General features: G+C 61.8%; 2 protein-coding genes across 4 annotated transcripts; one reads left to right on the top strand and one right to left on the bottom strand.

The window, feature by feature from the left end:
• Nucleotides 1–933: 933 nt before the first annotated feature.
• Nucleotides 934–6155, top strand: CREB3L3 (cAMP responsive element binding protein 3 like 3). Of its 2 annotated transcripts, none has more exons than XM_039389427.1 (10): nt 934–1412; nt 2398–2513; nt 2595–2850; nt 3311–3426; nt 3714–3845; nt 3931–4037; nt 4120–4209; nt 4311–4395; nt 4916–5012; nt 5500–6155. In XM_039389427.1, the coding sequence occupies exons 1-10, from the start codon at nt 1187–1189 to the stop codon at nt 5844–5846; spliced, it is 1572 nt and encodes a 523-aa protein (XP_039245361.1). In that variant the 5' UTR covers nt 934–1186; the 3' UTR covers nt 5847–6155. The 2 variants fall into 2 exon arrangements, with proteins under 2 accessions (XP_039245361.1, XP_027576275.1); XM_027720474.2 differs by having other exon boundaries at nt 4141–4209.
• A 712-nt stretch (nt 6156–6867) lies between these two features.
• Nucleotides 6868–13938, bottom strand: SIRT6 (sirtuin 6). Of its 2 annotated transcripts, none has more exons than XM_027720476.1 (8): nt 13845–13938; nt 12234–12361; nt 11709–11891; nt 9227–9286; nt 9018–9113; nt 8361–8441; nt 8133–8256; nt 6868–7343 (listed from the first exon to the last, which is right to left on the bottom strand). In XM_027720476.1, the coding sequence occupies exons 1-8, from the start codon at nt 13908–13910 to the stop codon at nt 6987–6989; spliced, it is 1095 nt and encodes a 364-aa protein (XP_027576277.1). In that variant the 5' UTR covers nt 13911–13938; the 3' UTR covers nt 6868–6986. The 2 variants fall into 2 exon arrangements, with proteins under 2 accessions (XP_027576277.1, XP_039245367.1); XM_039389433.1 differs by lacking the exon at nt 13845–13938 and adding an exon at nt 12931–12949.
• Between the last annotated feature and the right edge of the window lie 355 nt (nt 13939–14293).

Raw genomic sequence — 14293 nt, forward strand, 5'->3', positions numbered from 1 at the left:
GGGCGCCCTTTGCCCGGTCTCGGCGGGGCCATAAACCAGGGAGCAGCCGCTGCCCCGTCGGTCAGGGGCCGTGGGGCGGCCGATAAGGGGCCGTGGCCTTGTCCCTGTGCCACACCTGGGGCACACGGAGCCTTAGTCAGCGCAGGCCCCTCCCTGCGCCCGGGAGCCCGGGATCGGGGGGTCCGGGGATCCCGGGGGGGTTCGGGGATCCCGGGGGGGTTTGGGGATCCCGGCGGGTCCAGGTGTCCTGGGAATCTGGGGGGGAACAGCTCATGGAGGGGACACGGGTGACAGTGTTGTGCTGACGGCCCCTCACCGTGTTCAGCCATAAACACCCATGAGGGAATCATGGAGTCATGCAATGGTTTGGATTGGAAGGGACCTTAAAGATCATCCAGTCCCGCCCCCTGCCACGGGCGGGGACACCTTCCACTAGCCCAGGTTACTCCAAGTCCTGTCCAACCTGGCCTTGGACACTTCCAGGGATGGGGCAGCCACAGCTTCTCTGCCCAACCTGTGCCAGGGCCTCCCCACCCTCCCAGCCAAGAATTCCTTCCCATCTAAATTTCCCCTCTTTCACTTTGAAGTCATTCCCTGTGTCCTGTCCCTCCATCCCTTATGCAAAGTCCCTCTCCAGCTCTCCTGGAGCCTCTTTAGGCCCTGGAAGGTGCTCTAAGCTCTCCTTGGAGCCTTCTCTTCTCCAGCCTGACCTTGGACACTTCCAGGGATGGGGCAGCCACAGCTTCTCTGGGAATTCCATCCCAGCCCTTCACCACTGTCCCAGGGAAGAATTCCCAGTATCCCATCTGTCCCTGCCCTCTGGCACTGGGAAGCCATTCCCTGTGTCCTGTCCCTCCATCCCTTGTCCCAAATCCCTCTCCAGCTTGAGGAGCCCCTTCAGGCCCTGGAAGGTCACTGAGGGAAACTGAGGCAGGGAGGGCTCGGGCAGCAGAGCCCCAGCCCAGCCCTGGCCACAGGGAGCTGAGAGGCCCAAGGTTTGTTTTGACGTCCCCCGGATGTTTTCCCCAACACCCACCAAATGTGATTTAACGCCGAGATCCCCGCCTGAAAAAAAAAGGGAAATTGTCCCCAAAAGTGGGTGAAGGTTCATGGGTAATTATAGCACCTGGACTTCGCTCTCCAGCCCTGGCCCCTCCTGTCCTGCTTGGCAAGGGAGCACAAAAACATGTGGCTAATGAGTTACTGGTCCATTCCCTCCCATCACATCCCGCCGGCCCCAGTCGGGGATATTTCGCAATCCAGGACGTTATTTCTGTGCAGTTGGAGTTTAAACTTTGCCACTCGGGTCAGGGCATCACACAGGAGGAGGAGGAGGAGGCTGGGCTCGGTGTCCACCCCACTGCCCTGCACTCAGAGAGGGTTGAGAGGACAATCTGTGGGATCTCACCCAGGTATGGCCCTCAGCGGGTCCCGTGGGACCATCAGGGTGGAGGGTGAAGGACAGGGCGCAGTAAAGCCCCCCCGTGTCTGGGTTGGCCAGACAGATGTCCCAGTAATGACACTGTCCCCAAACCTGGCTTGGAGGACACTTGAGTTGGGGGTTAATTGGTTGGGTGATGGGTTGGGTGGTGGGTTGGGTAGTTGGGTGGTGGGTTGGGTGGTGGGTTGGGTGACCAATCAGTCAGAGAGTTGACTGGTCAGTCCATCGGTCAGTGTGTTGGCTATTTGGTCAGTCCATCCTTTGGTCACTTGGCCAACAGGTTGACCATTTGGACTGTTTCTTGATGGGCTCACTGATTGACTGGTCAAGCACTTGGTCAGTAGGTCAGCTGGTGGGTTAGTTGGGTTGTCAGTGGGTTGATTGGCCACGTGGGCAAGTGGTCAACTGGCCTGGTGGCTCTCTCTCAATCCAGGGTCCTGAGCAGTGCCTGGGGTGGCACTGAGGGACTGAGTCCTCTCCCTGGGGCTGAATCCCCTCCTTGGGGATGAGTCCCCTCCCCAGTCTCCTCCCCTCCCCTTCCCACCCAAAATGCTTAACGTGCCCTCCCAGAGTGGTCACCCCCAGGCCAGGGCTGGAGGGGGGAGCTGCCCAAGCCCCTCCTGCCCTTGAGGGACCTGAGGGGGTTGTGCCTGCAGGGAGCTCCTGGCTGGGTCATTCTGGAGGGAAAAACAGAGGATTTGGGAGTTTCAGCAGCTGGAAGGAGCTGGGGGGGGGGCACTGCCGTGCCCAGAGCCCCCACACCCTGTGCTCTCCCTCCCACACATGTAGGGCTTTGCCAGCTGTGCCCACATCTGTGCACAGACAGCCCCAAACCCGCTCCCTGCTCCCTCCCACTGCCCCACGAGGTGTCCCCAGGCCTGTGCAGCTTGTGCAGGGTGAGGGGGGACACACGGGGGACAACCAGGGCTGGGCATTGATCCTGTGTCACCTCCCAGCCATGGCCTCCAGCGTGGACAGCCTGGACCTGCTGGACCTTCTCTTCGACCGCCAGGACGGGATCCTGCGCGGGGTGGAGCTGGGAACGCCGCCGGGAGCCTGGCACGAGGGCAGGGTGAGACCCCCGGGCTGGGGGGCTCCCGTGGGCACCCCGGGGTGACAGTGCCCTGTGGTGATGGGTGCTGTGTCCCCACAGCGTGTCCAGGACAGCGAGGACTTCCTCAGCTCCATCCTGGGCTCCGGGGACTCGGCGTCGGACTCGCCCAGCTGGTCCTCGGCCACCAGTGACAGTGGGGTCTCCGAGGACCCCCCCTCGGACCAGCACGACAGCCCCCCCAGGTGCTGTGACGGGGGTCCCCAGGAGGTCCTGTACCCCTACACCAACCCCTGCCGGGCTCAGCCCATCCCAGCGGGGTCTGGGGTCCTGCAGCCCGAGGTCTCCATCGACCTGGGTGAGCCACACTGGGCTGGGGGCACTGGAGGGACTGGGGGGGGACTGGGGATACTGGGGGGGTGAGAGGGGTGGGGCAGGTGGGGTCTCTTGGGGCTTGTGAGGAAATTAGGGGAGTTGGGGGGACTGGAGGGAACTGGGGAGAACTGGGAGATCTGGAGGACTGGTGAGTGGGGAGAGCTTAGGAACTGGGGTGAACTGGGCAGACTGATGAACTGGGGGAGGCTGGATGAGGAGAGGGGTTTGGGAAGACTGGGGGGGCCGAGCAGCACAGGGTGTTGGGGGGCAGCTGGGGCAGCACCAGAGCAACAGTTTGGGGGGGGCAGAGTCGGGGTCGTGGACTGGGCAGCAAGTCAGCCCAGCTCTGGGGCTGTGGCAGGGGGAGGGTCACCCCCAGGGGAGGGACACCAGGGACAGAGGGGGACACAGGACCGCTCACAGCCCTGCTGTGCCCTCACCAGACATGTGGCACCCCGGGTTCTTCCTGGAGGAGAGCCAGGACCTGCCCGTGGTCTCCCCGCCGCCGACCTGCACCCTCACTGTCAAGGACCTGCTGCTCTCGGGCAGCTCTGACAACGTGAGTCCCTGTCCCTGTGTCCCCAGCACTCCCTGTCTGCAGCCTTGGCCCCTCCTGGACACTGATCCCCTCCATTCCCATCCCTATCCCTCCCCATCCCCACACTAGGGTCCTATCCCTTGTCCCTTCCTGGACTACAATCCCTCCCCATTCCTGCTCCCATCCCTCCCCATCCCCACACTTGTCCCCATTCCCACACCACGGAGTGAGGTTGTCCCTCCCTGGCCCACGGACTCCATCCCTGCCCCCACCACAGTCCCCGGGGTGACCATTCCCTGTTCCCACAGCAGCCACAGGCTCCCGGCTCCCTGCTCCGGCCAAACCAGGGCCACTTCCAGGAGCTGGTGCTGACGGAGGACGAGAAGAAGCTGCTGGCCAAGGAGGGGGTGACCCTGCCCACGCAGCTGCCCCTCACCAAGGTGGGTCCCAGCAGGCCTGGGGAGGGTGTGGGGTGGGGGAGATCCCATCCCCAGCATCCCTGACCCCCCTCCCCGTGTCCCCCAGTACGAGGAGCGGGTGCTGAAGAAGATCCGGCGGAAGATCCGGAACAAGCAGTCGGCTCAGGAGAGCCGCAAGAAGAAGAAGGAATATATCGACGGGCTGGAGAGCAGGTACGGACCCCGCCCCTCAGCCTGGGCACGGGGGCACCCCGGGGGGCACAGCCAGCCCCCCCAGCTGCCCCCCTGATCCCAGCCCCTTCTCCCTGTCCCCCAGGATGTCGGCGTGCACGGCCCAGAACCAGGAGCTGCAGAGGAAAGTCCTGCACCTGGAGAAGCAGAACTCGTAGGTGTTCCCAGGGTGGGATGGGGACAGTTGGGACACCACCCTCACTCCCAGACCTGCTGGAGGGGTCTGGGGGGCTCATGGACTCTCCTTGTTCCCAGATCCCTCCTGGAGCAGCTGAAGAAGCTCCAGGCCCTCGTGGTCCAGTCGAGCAACAAGGCGGCGCAGACGGGAACCTGCCTGGCGGTGCGTGGGGCTCCAACCCCCCGGGGTCCTCGGGGTGGGAAGGGGTGGATGGATGCATGGATGGATGGATGGATAGAGAGATGGGGTCCCTCCATGTGCTAAAGCAGAGGGATAGATGCTCCAGGGTTGGAGGGATGGATGGAGACAGGGATGGGTGAATGAAGGGATAGGGGGAAGCAGGGATAGATGGATGAAGGGAAGGAAGGACATAAGGATGGATGGATGGATGGAGGCAGGGAGGGATGGAGGGTGGGGATGGGTGGGTGGATGGATGAAGGGGTGGATGGAGAAAGACAGGGATGAATGGCTGGAGGCAGGGATGGATGGCTGGAGGCAGGGATGGATGGCTGGAGGCAGGGATGGGTGGATGGATGGAAGTGCACTGGAAGGAGCACATGCACCAGGAGGGATGGAGGGATGGACACAGTCCTGGCTCTGCCACCAGCTCCCTCCCCGGGAGCTGTGTCCCAGCCCCTGGTCCCCCTCCACCGCTGTGTGGTGACGTCCCCTCTGTCCCCAGGTCCTGCTGCTCTCCTTCACCCTCATCGTCTTCCCCTCCGTCAGCCCCTTCGCCCCCAGCAAGGATGAGCCCAGCGGCGACTTCAGGCCAGTGCGAGGTGAGGGCTGAGCTGGGCTGAGCTGGGGCTGTGCCAGGCTGTGCCAGGCGGTGCCAAGGCTGAGCTGGGCTGAGCTGGGACTGTGCCAAGGCAGAGCTGGGCTGTACTGGGGCTGTGCCAGGCTGTCCTGGGACTGAGCTGAGCTGTGCCAGGCTGTCCTGGGACTGAGCTGGGCTGTACTGGGCTGTGCTGGGGCTGTGCCAAGGCTGAGCTGGGCTGTGCTGGGGCTGTACCAGGCTGTCCTGGGACTGAGTTGGGGCTGAGCTGAGGCTGTACTGGGGCTGTGCCAAGGCTGAGCTGGGTTGTACTGGGGCTGTGCCAAGGCTGAGCTGGGCTGTACTGGGCTGTGCCGGGGCTGTGCCAGGCTGTCCTGGGACTGAGCTGGGGCTGAGCTGGGGCTGAGCTGAGCTGTGCTGGGGCAGTGCCAGGGCCGTGCCAGGCCCTCGGGTCCCAGCCCAGGCCCTGACCCTCGCCCCATGGCGCTCAGTTTTCTCCAGGTCGCTGCACAACGCGGCCGCCTCCCGCGTGGTTCACAGCCAGCCCCAGCCCGGGGACGAGCAGCCCCGGGAGCCCCTGTGGTCGGAGCCCCCCGAGACCCTGCACGAAGCTTTCAGTGGCCACACACACCTGGACAAAGTGTCCCTCAGGAACAAAGTGTCCCTCGGGAACGACACGGCGGCACTGGCCCCCGAGGGGCTGAGCCGCGGGGCCGGGGATGGCACCGACACCGTGCCAGGGGACAGCCCCACGTCACACCAGAGCCTGGCAGCGCTGGCCTGGTCCAAAGCTGGGCACGGCCACCCCGCCGGGCTGGAGCCAGAGGAGGAGCTTTAGCAGCACCCAGGGACCACGGGGGACGCCATGGGGTGACACAGCACCTCATCCCCTCCGGGACGAGCCCTCGGGGTGACCCCTCCAGGACGTGCCTCCAGCTGCTGGACCCGCTCGGCTTTGCTTGTGCCTGGGAACTGGGAAGAGGAGATCGCTTCCCATTGGCCTTACTGGGAGGGAAGGGGCTGCTCCTGCCCCCTGGGTGCAGTGGAAGTTGTGGAAGGGATGAGGGGTCGCTCAGGACGGGGCTGAGGGAGCAGGAGGGGCCCTGGGCTGGTTGGTTTTGTTGATGGTGCAACTGGTTGGTTTTGTTCTTGGGTTTGGTTTGGGTTTGTTCTGGTGGTTTTTTGTTTTTTTATATTTTTATTTTCATCTCTAAATACAAGTTATTTTGGAAAAAAATCCACCTGATTTAATTTAAGAGGGGGTGATCCACAAGGTTTCAAGGAGCCTTGGGCCAGGGGGACCTCAAGCCCAACTGCCTCGAGGCAATGGGGCCCAGGAGAGATGGGACATGTGGCCAGGCCCAGTGGGACACCAGGGCACATCCCACAGCTCCCAGCTCTGTGTCCAACTGGGATCCAGCCAGCACCAGTCCCCTTCCATGGCCAAGTGACATGGAATCAGAGAATTATGGAACAGTTTGGGTTAGAAGGAACCTTAAAGCCCATCCAGTTCCACCCCATGCCACGGGCAGGGACACCTTCCACCATCCCAGGTTGCTCCAGGCCCTGTCCAACCTGGCCTTGGACACTTCCAGGGATGGGGCAGCCAAAGCTTCTCTGGGAAAATCCACACCCCCCAGTCTGTGGGATGGGCACAGCCAGGACCTGGTGGCGGCTCATCCCAACCACCACCTGGTGCCAGCTGTCCCACTGATCCCGTGTCACCATCCCAGTGCCCAGACCCCACATCCTTCTGCTCCCCGAGCTCCAGCTGTGCCCCACAGCTGCCTCCTCTCAGGAAAGGAACCGGGAGCTTTGGGACACTTGAAGGAGCGACGCCCTTCCCAAGCCCCGCCGCGTGTGCTTCAAGTGTGTTTAATACTTACATAAAAAAAGGGACAATATTTAAGGGTATAAAAAAAAGTCGGTAGGAAAAGCGGCACAGACGAGTGTCTGGAGAGAGGGAACAGTCCAGGGCTCAGCTCAGGAGAGGCTCCACCTTCACCTTCTTCACCGGCGGCGGCCCCGTGTCCGGGCTGGGACACTCCTGCTTCAGCCCATCGTGGTGCTCCACCAGCACCTTCCCGGGACACGGCGTATTCCCGGGACACGGCGTATTCCCGGGACACGGCATTCCCGTGCCGTTGTGCTGGGAGACGGGCTCCTCCTTCAGCCACTTCCCGGGGGACGTGAGGAGCTGCTCCGGCCTCGGCAGCTCCGCGCTCTCCACCACCACCGGCCCCGTCCACTCGGGCACCTCCAGCCCCAGGAGCTTCATCAGCTTCGTCATCACGTCGTCCACGTAGGCGTGGATGCGCAGGTCGGCCTGTCTGTCCTGGGGTGGGGACACGGGGCTGGGGACAAAGGGCCCCTCCCAGGGACACCAGGAGATGTCCCCAGGGTGTCACACCCCGGGGACACGCCCGGACACCCAGACAGAGAGCAGGGACAGGGTGGGACGGGGACAAGGGGAGCGATAACGACAGTCCCAGAAATCTGGGTGTTAAAGATTTCGGATAATTGGGGCACCGAAATCAGGGCTGAGCAGAAAGTGGACCTGCTGAACTGGGGGAGGTTTAGGTTGGATCTCAGGGAAAGGTTCTTCCCCCGGAGGGTGGTGGGGCACTGACCAGGCTCCTCAGGGTTTGGTCACAGCCCCAAGGCTGCCAGAGCTCCAGGAGGGTTTGGACAACGCTCTGAGGGACAGGGTGGGATTGTTGGGGTGTCTGTGCATGGCCAGGAGTTGGACTCGATGATCCTGAGGGGTCTCTTCTAACTCAGCATATTCCATGATTTCACTGGGCTTTGATTCACCAGAGGATACATCAGGCTTTGGGCTGAGCTTTTATTCTGCTCTTTAAAACTTGCTTGGATAAGGTTGGACGGGGCTTGGAGCAACCTGGTCCAGTGGAAAGTTCCCATGGCAGGGGGTGGGACTGGATGAGCTTCAAGGTCCCTTCCCACCCAAACCAGTCTGCAGATTTACCTGCAATTTCTAAGTGTTTATCTGGAATTGCAGGTTTAACTCCCACCTGGGAGGGGACAGGGACAAACCTGGGCTGGGCCTGGGGGAGGTGACACGAGGGCAGAGGAGCAGCCCAGGGTGCAGAGGACGCTCACTCACGTGTTTGGTTGCCTGTAGGTTGACTATGACCAGCTTCCCTCCTCTCTTCTTGGTGATCAGCGGGAGGTTCCCGCTGGGTTTGATCTGCAGGGAGGTCCCAAGGGTGACAGAGAGATCGGCTTTCCTGCGGGGAGGAGACAAAACTCCAGAACCACGGGATGGTTTGGGTTGGAAGGGACCTTAAAGCTCATCCAGTTCCACCTCCCACTCCCCAGGGTGCTCAGTCACCTGCAGGCTTCATCCGCCAGTGTGAGGTCACGGTCAGGCAGGGAATCTTCCCAGTCCAGGATAGTGTCTCGTAACTTCCCTCTGGAAAACACACACAGGGCCCAAGTTTTTCCCTACAGCAGAGCTGCCCTGGCAGAGGTGAGGAAGGGGGGGAGTGGTGACCCAGCCCCTTGTCCCAGACCTTCCCACACCCTCAGCTGCTTCTCCTAACCCCGAGGCACTGCTGGCCACTCCAAGAGATCCCTGCCATCACTCTCTACAACTCCCTGACAGGAGGGGGGAGCCAGGGGGGGTTGGTCTCTTTTCCCAGGCAACCATCAGCAAGACAAGAGGGCTGGGTCTGAAGCTGTGCCAGGGGAGGGTTAGGTTGGATATTAGGAAGAAATTCTTTCCAGAGAGGGTGCTCAGCCATTGGAATGGGCTGCCCAGGGAAAGGGTGGATTCTCCATCCCTGGAGGTTTTTAAGCTGAGACTGGATGTGGCATCAGTGCCATGGGCTGGGAACCACAGCGGGGTTGGATCAAGGGTTGGATTGATGATCCCAGAGGTCCCTTCCAACCCAGCTGATCCTATGATCCTATGATTCTGTGATCCCTGCCATCCCACACCCAGCATTCCAGCAGGGATCCAGCCCCACCTGCAGGGCCCCAGCCCTACCTGCAGGCCCTCAGCCCGCGGGCCTTGGTGACGCTGCAGAGCCGGCCGGTGGGTTTGAGCCCCATGCTGCCCACCACGGCATCCCGCACGTACTGCCTGCGGAGACACGGAGCCACTCAGGGCCAGCTGCTCAGGGAAGGGCTGGAATGCCCCCCCCCGACGTGGAAAACCCCACCAAGCCCCCCTCCCCAGGCTCAGGGCACACGTACTTGCCGCATTTCACGCACTCTTCCACAAACATGTTCCCGTGGAGCTCAGCCAGCTTGTCCCTGCGGGAGAACGGCACAGGTGAGGTGGGAAAGGGGTGGAGAGCCCTGGAGCAACACCCCCCCTCCCTTCCTCACCAGGGCCCTGAAGCTCAAGGGCTTCCCTGCATTCCAGCTCTGCCAGGTGGGGGGTTCATCTCCCTGAGGCCACCACAGCAGGGACTGAGGAGGGACAGCATGTCCTGGCTTTTTAATTGGAATGCTTCCACCTGCAGCATCGATTCCAGCTCCTGATCCAGCTCAAATCTCTGCTCCTGGCAGCACCTGGATCTTTGCTTTCCTCAGCACCATTCTGTCCCTGTGCCATCCCAGCCCTCTGAAACCCGTTTAGCCTGAAAGTCCCCTCGAGCTCGGTGCAGAAGCCAGAGGGAAACACAGCCATGCTCTCCCTGTGCTCCTCCAAACCCCCCCCACAACTCCTGGGAACCTCCTCCAGGGGGGATGAGACAGGACTGACTTGATTTCCCCCAGTTTGGCCCCAGTTCAGCGGCGCTTGCTCAAGCACAGGCTTCGTTTGGGTGGCAGAGCTGGGCTCAACTGGAGTTCTGTCCTTATTCCCTATTCCTTTTCCCAGGGCTGTTCAGTTCAAACAGGCAAAGGTGGTGCTGGGAGAAGGACTCTGGGGCTTTTAATCCCAGGAAATCCCCCCTGGAGGCAGCTCTGCTCAGCCAGAGATGGTTGAAGGTATTTGTGAGAAGCATCTTCTCCGAGATTCCTTCATGATCCTCATTCTCATCCCCACTCGTGGAATCCCAGGATGGTTTGGGTCAGAAGGACCTTTAAGATCATCCCATTCCAACCCCCCCATGGGCAGGGACACCTCCCACTATCCCAGGTTGCTCCAACCTGGCCTTGGACATTTCCAGGGATAACAGAATATCCTGAGTCGGAAGGGACCCCCAAGGATCATCAGTCCAACTCCTGGCCCTGCCCAGGACACCCCAACAATCCCACCATGTCCCTGAGAGCATTTTCCAAGGCCTATTTCCCTTTTCCCATCCTTGTTTCCAAGGGCATCCACAGATTCTCTGGCAAACCTGTTCCGGTGCCTCAGCATAAAAACCCCAGAGGTCTGAACGTCAGTCCCAGACACTCAGCATCTTTCAAGCCTCAATGCCTCCCTTCCTTTTATTTTCTGCTGCTCTCCCCTCCCCTTCCCAGGCAGCTCCGAGCACTTTTCCCTCCCACAACAATCCCTGGCTGCTCTTAAGTGCCGGGAAGGGGTTTTATAACGGGCTGGAGTTCGTGAAGGGCGAAGCTCCGGCTGTCACGAGGGCTGGGGGGAGAGGCAGGTTCCTTTGAGGACATCTTTGGAACAGCCACTCCAGTCCCCCCCAGGCAGGGACTGGAGCTCTGGCACCCTCAGCTCTTGCACGTCGCAGTTCCCTGCAGAGGGAATTCTCGGAATCCTCGGGAATCCTCCGTGGGATCCCGACCTCGCCGCCAGGGAATCGGAGAGCACCGGTAAGTCAGAGCAGTTCCAGCCCCGGGACCTTCCCTCTCTCTCTTGCTGCTCTTGGAGATTCCCAGATTTATCAAGAGGCCAAATGCTTGTTAAGGCTCTTTGGGGCCCAGCACTGGTTTTATTGGAATTTAATGGAAGCCAATTGAGGCAGGCCAGGATCCAGCGCTCCGAGAGCTCCGGCAAACTGGGGCGAGACACGTCTCTGCACCCAGAGCCATTCCAGCTGTTCCCATTCTCCCTCCTGTGCCTCCACCCCTCTGGATGGGTATGGAGAGGGTGGAAAGGACACTGAGAACTGCTCTGAGCTGCTCCCAGGAGCACATGTCCTGCTTGGATCCAGATTCCCACCCCCCGGGCCCTGATCCCTCAGGGAGCACCAACACCTACAAACACCACGACCTGGATGGGGCTTGGAGCAACCTGGGATAGGGGAAGGTGTCCCTGCCCAGGGAAGGGGTGGAACTGGATGGGCTTTAAGGTCCCTTCCAACCCAAACCAGTCTGGGATTCCCTGACTCCATGATGTGGCACAGGAGAGCAGCAGGGTTAGATGGGATATTGGGAAGGAATTCCTCCCTGGGAGGGTGGTGAGGGACTGGGATGGATTTCCCAGAGAAGCTGTGGCTGCCCCATCCCTGGAAGTGTCCAAGGCCAGGTTGGAGCAACCTGGGATAGTGGAAGGTGCCCCTGCCCATGGCAGGGGGTGGGATGAGATAGGATTTAAGGTCCGTTCCAACCCAAACCATTTTGGGATTCTACAATTCCATGACCTGTTTTTCCTGTGCACAAGAAGCATTTCCAGGGAGCAACAACCGAGGACGACTCCATTCCACCACCCTCTGGATTCGAACCACAGCCTCTAAATTCCAGCTGGTTCATCCCCTTCCAGCTTTCACTCCCCCTATCAGATTCCTCGGGAATCAAATCCCTTCCACAGGGCTGGGAAAGGCAGGGGCAGTACCGTGGGAATCCCGAACGCACGTGCAGGCCATCCACGTTCTGGCTGACCAGGAATTTCAGGATTCCGACTCTCTGCAGCCCCAGCAGCGCCATGTGAGTCTTGGAGGGCCTGGCATTCTCAAAGGTGGTGTCGAATTTTGGGGAGAGCCCTTTCTCTTCCATGGTCCAGACACCATTGGGGCCCCTGCAGAAAGAGGGAAAGAGGGAGAAGGGAGAGCTCGGGCCCCATCCGTGTGGGATGAGCCAGGCCCTGTGGAATGGAGGTCATGGACCACCAGGATTTCGGTGGCTGATGCAAGCAGAGCACACGGGGGGGTTTGGTGGGAAGAGCTGAACATCAGGGAGGTGTGAAAAAGGTGTTCACAGCTGGATCCAGGACTGATGGGATGGATGGATGGATGGATGGATGGATGGATGGATGGATGGATGGATGGATGGATGGAGTAGGTCTGGCTGGGGCAAACCAGAGCTTTCCAAGAGCTTTCCAAGCTGGAAGATGGACTTGGAGGAGGTGCCATCCCCTTACCTGAAGTCAGGGATGCCCGAGGCCGTGCTGATTCCTGCCCCTGTGTGAAACACCACATTGGAGGAGCTCCGGATCAGCTCCGCCAGCTCCCGGACCTTCCGCTCCAGCTCCTCCGGAGGGTCGAAAATCTGGGCAAAGAGACAAACCCGGGATGGAGGGATGTGGGGGTGGATCTCCACGGGGTGCACGTGATGGTGGGTTACATTAGGAAGGAATTCTTCCTTGGCACAGGTTTTCCCAGAGAAGCTGTGGCTGCCCCATCCCTGGAAGTGTCCAAGGCCAGGCTGGAGCAACCTGGGATAGTGGAAGGTGTCCCTGCCCATGGCAGGGGGGTGGCACTGGATAATCCTTCAGGTCCCTTCCAACCCAAACCAGTGTGTGATCCTATGATCCCACACACCTCCCAGTAACCCACAGCTCTTCCTTATCCATGGAAGATTCCACATTCCTTAACAACAGAAGCATTTAACGGGAGAGGAGCCCCCCTGTCCGAGCAGGGGGCAGGGCCGGGAACACCCAACGCTCACGGGGGGTTTGTTGCTCTCCCAGGCAGCTGATCCAGGCTGGGCTCCAGGAGTGACCTGGGGCCACCCCACGTGTCACCAGCTGTCACCAGCAGTGCCACCAGCCCTGGGGACAGCGAGGGACGCGGGAGCCAGGGAGGTGGGACACGGGATTGGGGGGGCACTGTGCCCACCCGGATTGAATTCCTGAGATGCTTCTGCAGCCCCATCTCCTGGGGACAGGGACAAGGACAGGCCCCTGTGTGTCCCTGTCCCCTCACCCCAAAGCCTTTATAAGGGTCCCAAGTACTGCTGGGGCTCAGGGGGGGACGTGGAGGGATTTGGGGGATACATGGAGGGGACATGGAGGGGGCCATGGGGTGGGACTGAGGGGGACAGAGAGGGGGACAGGGAATGGGCCTAAGGGAGATATGGGGGGAACCATGGGGGGGGATTATGGGGCCATGGAGGGGGTCATGGGGTGGGACTGGGAGGATAAGGAGGGAGCCACGGGGTGAGATGGGGGGGACATGGAGGGAATTATGGGATGGGCCTGGAGGGGTACAAGGAGGGGGACATGGGGTGGGCTGAGGGGGGGGCAAGGAGGGAGCCATGGGATGGATCTGGGGGGACAAAGAGGGGGCCACGGGGTGAGGCTGGGGGGGGGACAAAGAAGGATCCATGGGGTGGATCTGGAGGGGATCCGGAGGGAGCAGTTGGATGGGGCTGGGGGGGCCATGGAAAGGGCCACGGAGGGGGGGCCAAGGAGAGATATGGGGGGCCAAGGAGGGGGTCACGGGGTGGGGCTGGAGGGATAAGGAGGGAGCCGCTGGATGGGCGGGGGGCGCCTGGAAGGGGCCATGGAGGGGGGCCAAGGAAGGTTCCACGGGGCAGGGCTGGGCACACCCAAAGCGCTCGGTCCCTGCCGGGGTTGGGCTCCTCAGGGGTGTCCCCGCGGGGGCCTCGGCCGCGGTTGCCATGGGAACGCGCCGGGCCGGGGCAGGGCCCGTGGATGGCGGGGGGAGGCCCGGGCGGGCGGCGGTTCCGCTGCGGGCGGGCCGAGACCCCCCCGGACGGTCGGAGGGTCCCCCCCGCGGGCGCTGCTCACCTCGGGGAGGCCGCACTTGCCCTTGTCCGAGTACGGGGACAGCCCGGCCGCGTAATTCACCGCCATCGGCGCGGCCGCACCGCGGCCGGAAGCGGAGCGCCGAGGGGGCGGGGCCTGAGCAGGACACGCCCCCCGTGCCGCCGCCGCCATCTTTGTGTCGGGCAAAGCCGAGCGCTTGCCCAAACCTTGCCCAAACCTTGCCCAAACCTGGGCTGTGCCCCCCCAACCCGGGCTGGGATGGGGGAGCGGGGAAAGGGGGTGACAGGGATGGGCAGGAGGTGACAGGGAGAGCAGGGGGTGACAGGGAGAGCAGGGGGTGCTGACGGGTGCCAGTGAGGGCAAAGGGGTGCCATGAAGGGCAAGGTAGGAGAGGGGTGGCAGGGGAGGATGGAGGGGAAGCAGGAGGTGCTGGCAAGGACAAGGGGTGCCAGGGAAGGATAGTGGACGCC

The sequence above is a fragment of the Pipra filicauda genome, unplaced genomic scaffold (assembly GCF_003945595.2).
Source record: "Pipra filicauda isolate LSUMZ 115617 unplaced genomic scaffold, ASM394559v2 scaffold729_size357988_pilon, whole genome shotgun sequence".
Lineage (NCBI taxonomy): Eukaryota > Metazoa > Chordata > Aves > Passeriformes > Pipridae > Pipra > Pipra filicauda.

Bases quoted from the DNA above. Each gene is read 5' to 3' on its own strand.
- CREB3L3 (XM_039389427.1), top strand. From the start codon at position 1,187: ATGTGGCTAATGAGTTACTGGTCCATTCCCTCCCATCACATCCCGCCG. The intron at 4,210-4,310 runs GTAGGTGTTCCC...CCTTGTTCCCAG, and splicing joins CACCTGGAGAAGCAGAACTC to ATCCCTCCTGGAGCAGCTGA. The intron at 5,013-5,499 runs GTGAGGGCTGAG...CATGGCGCTCAG, and splicing joins CGACTTCAGGCCAGTGCGAG to TTTTCTCCAGGTCGCTGCAC.
- SIRT6 (XM_027720476.1), bottom strand. From the start codon at position 13,910: ATGGCGGTGAATTACGCGGCCGGGCTGTCCCCGTACTCGGACAAGGGC. The intron at 9,287-11,708 runs GTACTGCCCCTG...GTTCTCCCGCAG, and splicing joins GTGCGTTCGGGATTCCCACG to GGACAAGCTGGCTGAGCTCC. The intron at 8,442-9,017 runs GTAGGGCTGGGG...TGTGTTTTCCAG, and splicing joins CGCGGGCTGAGGGCCTGCAG to AGGGAAGTTACGAGACACTA.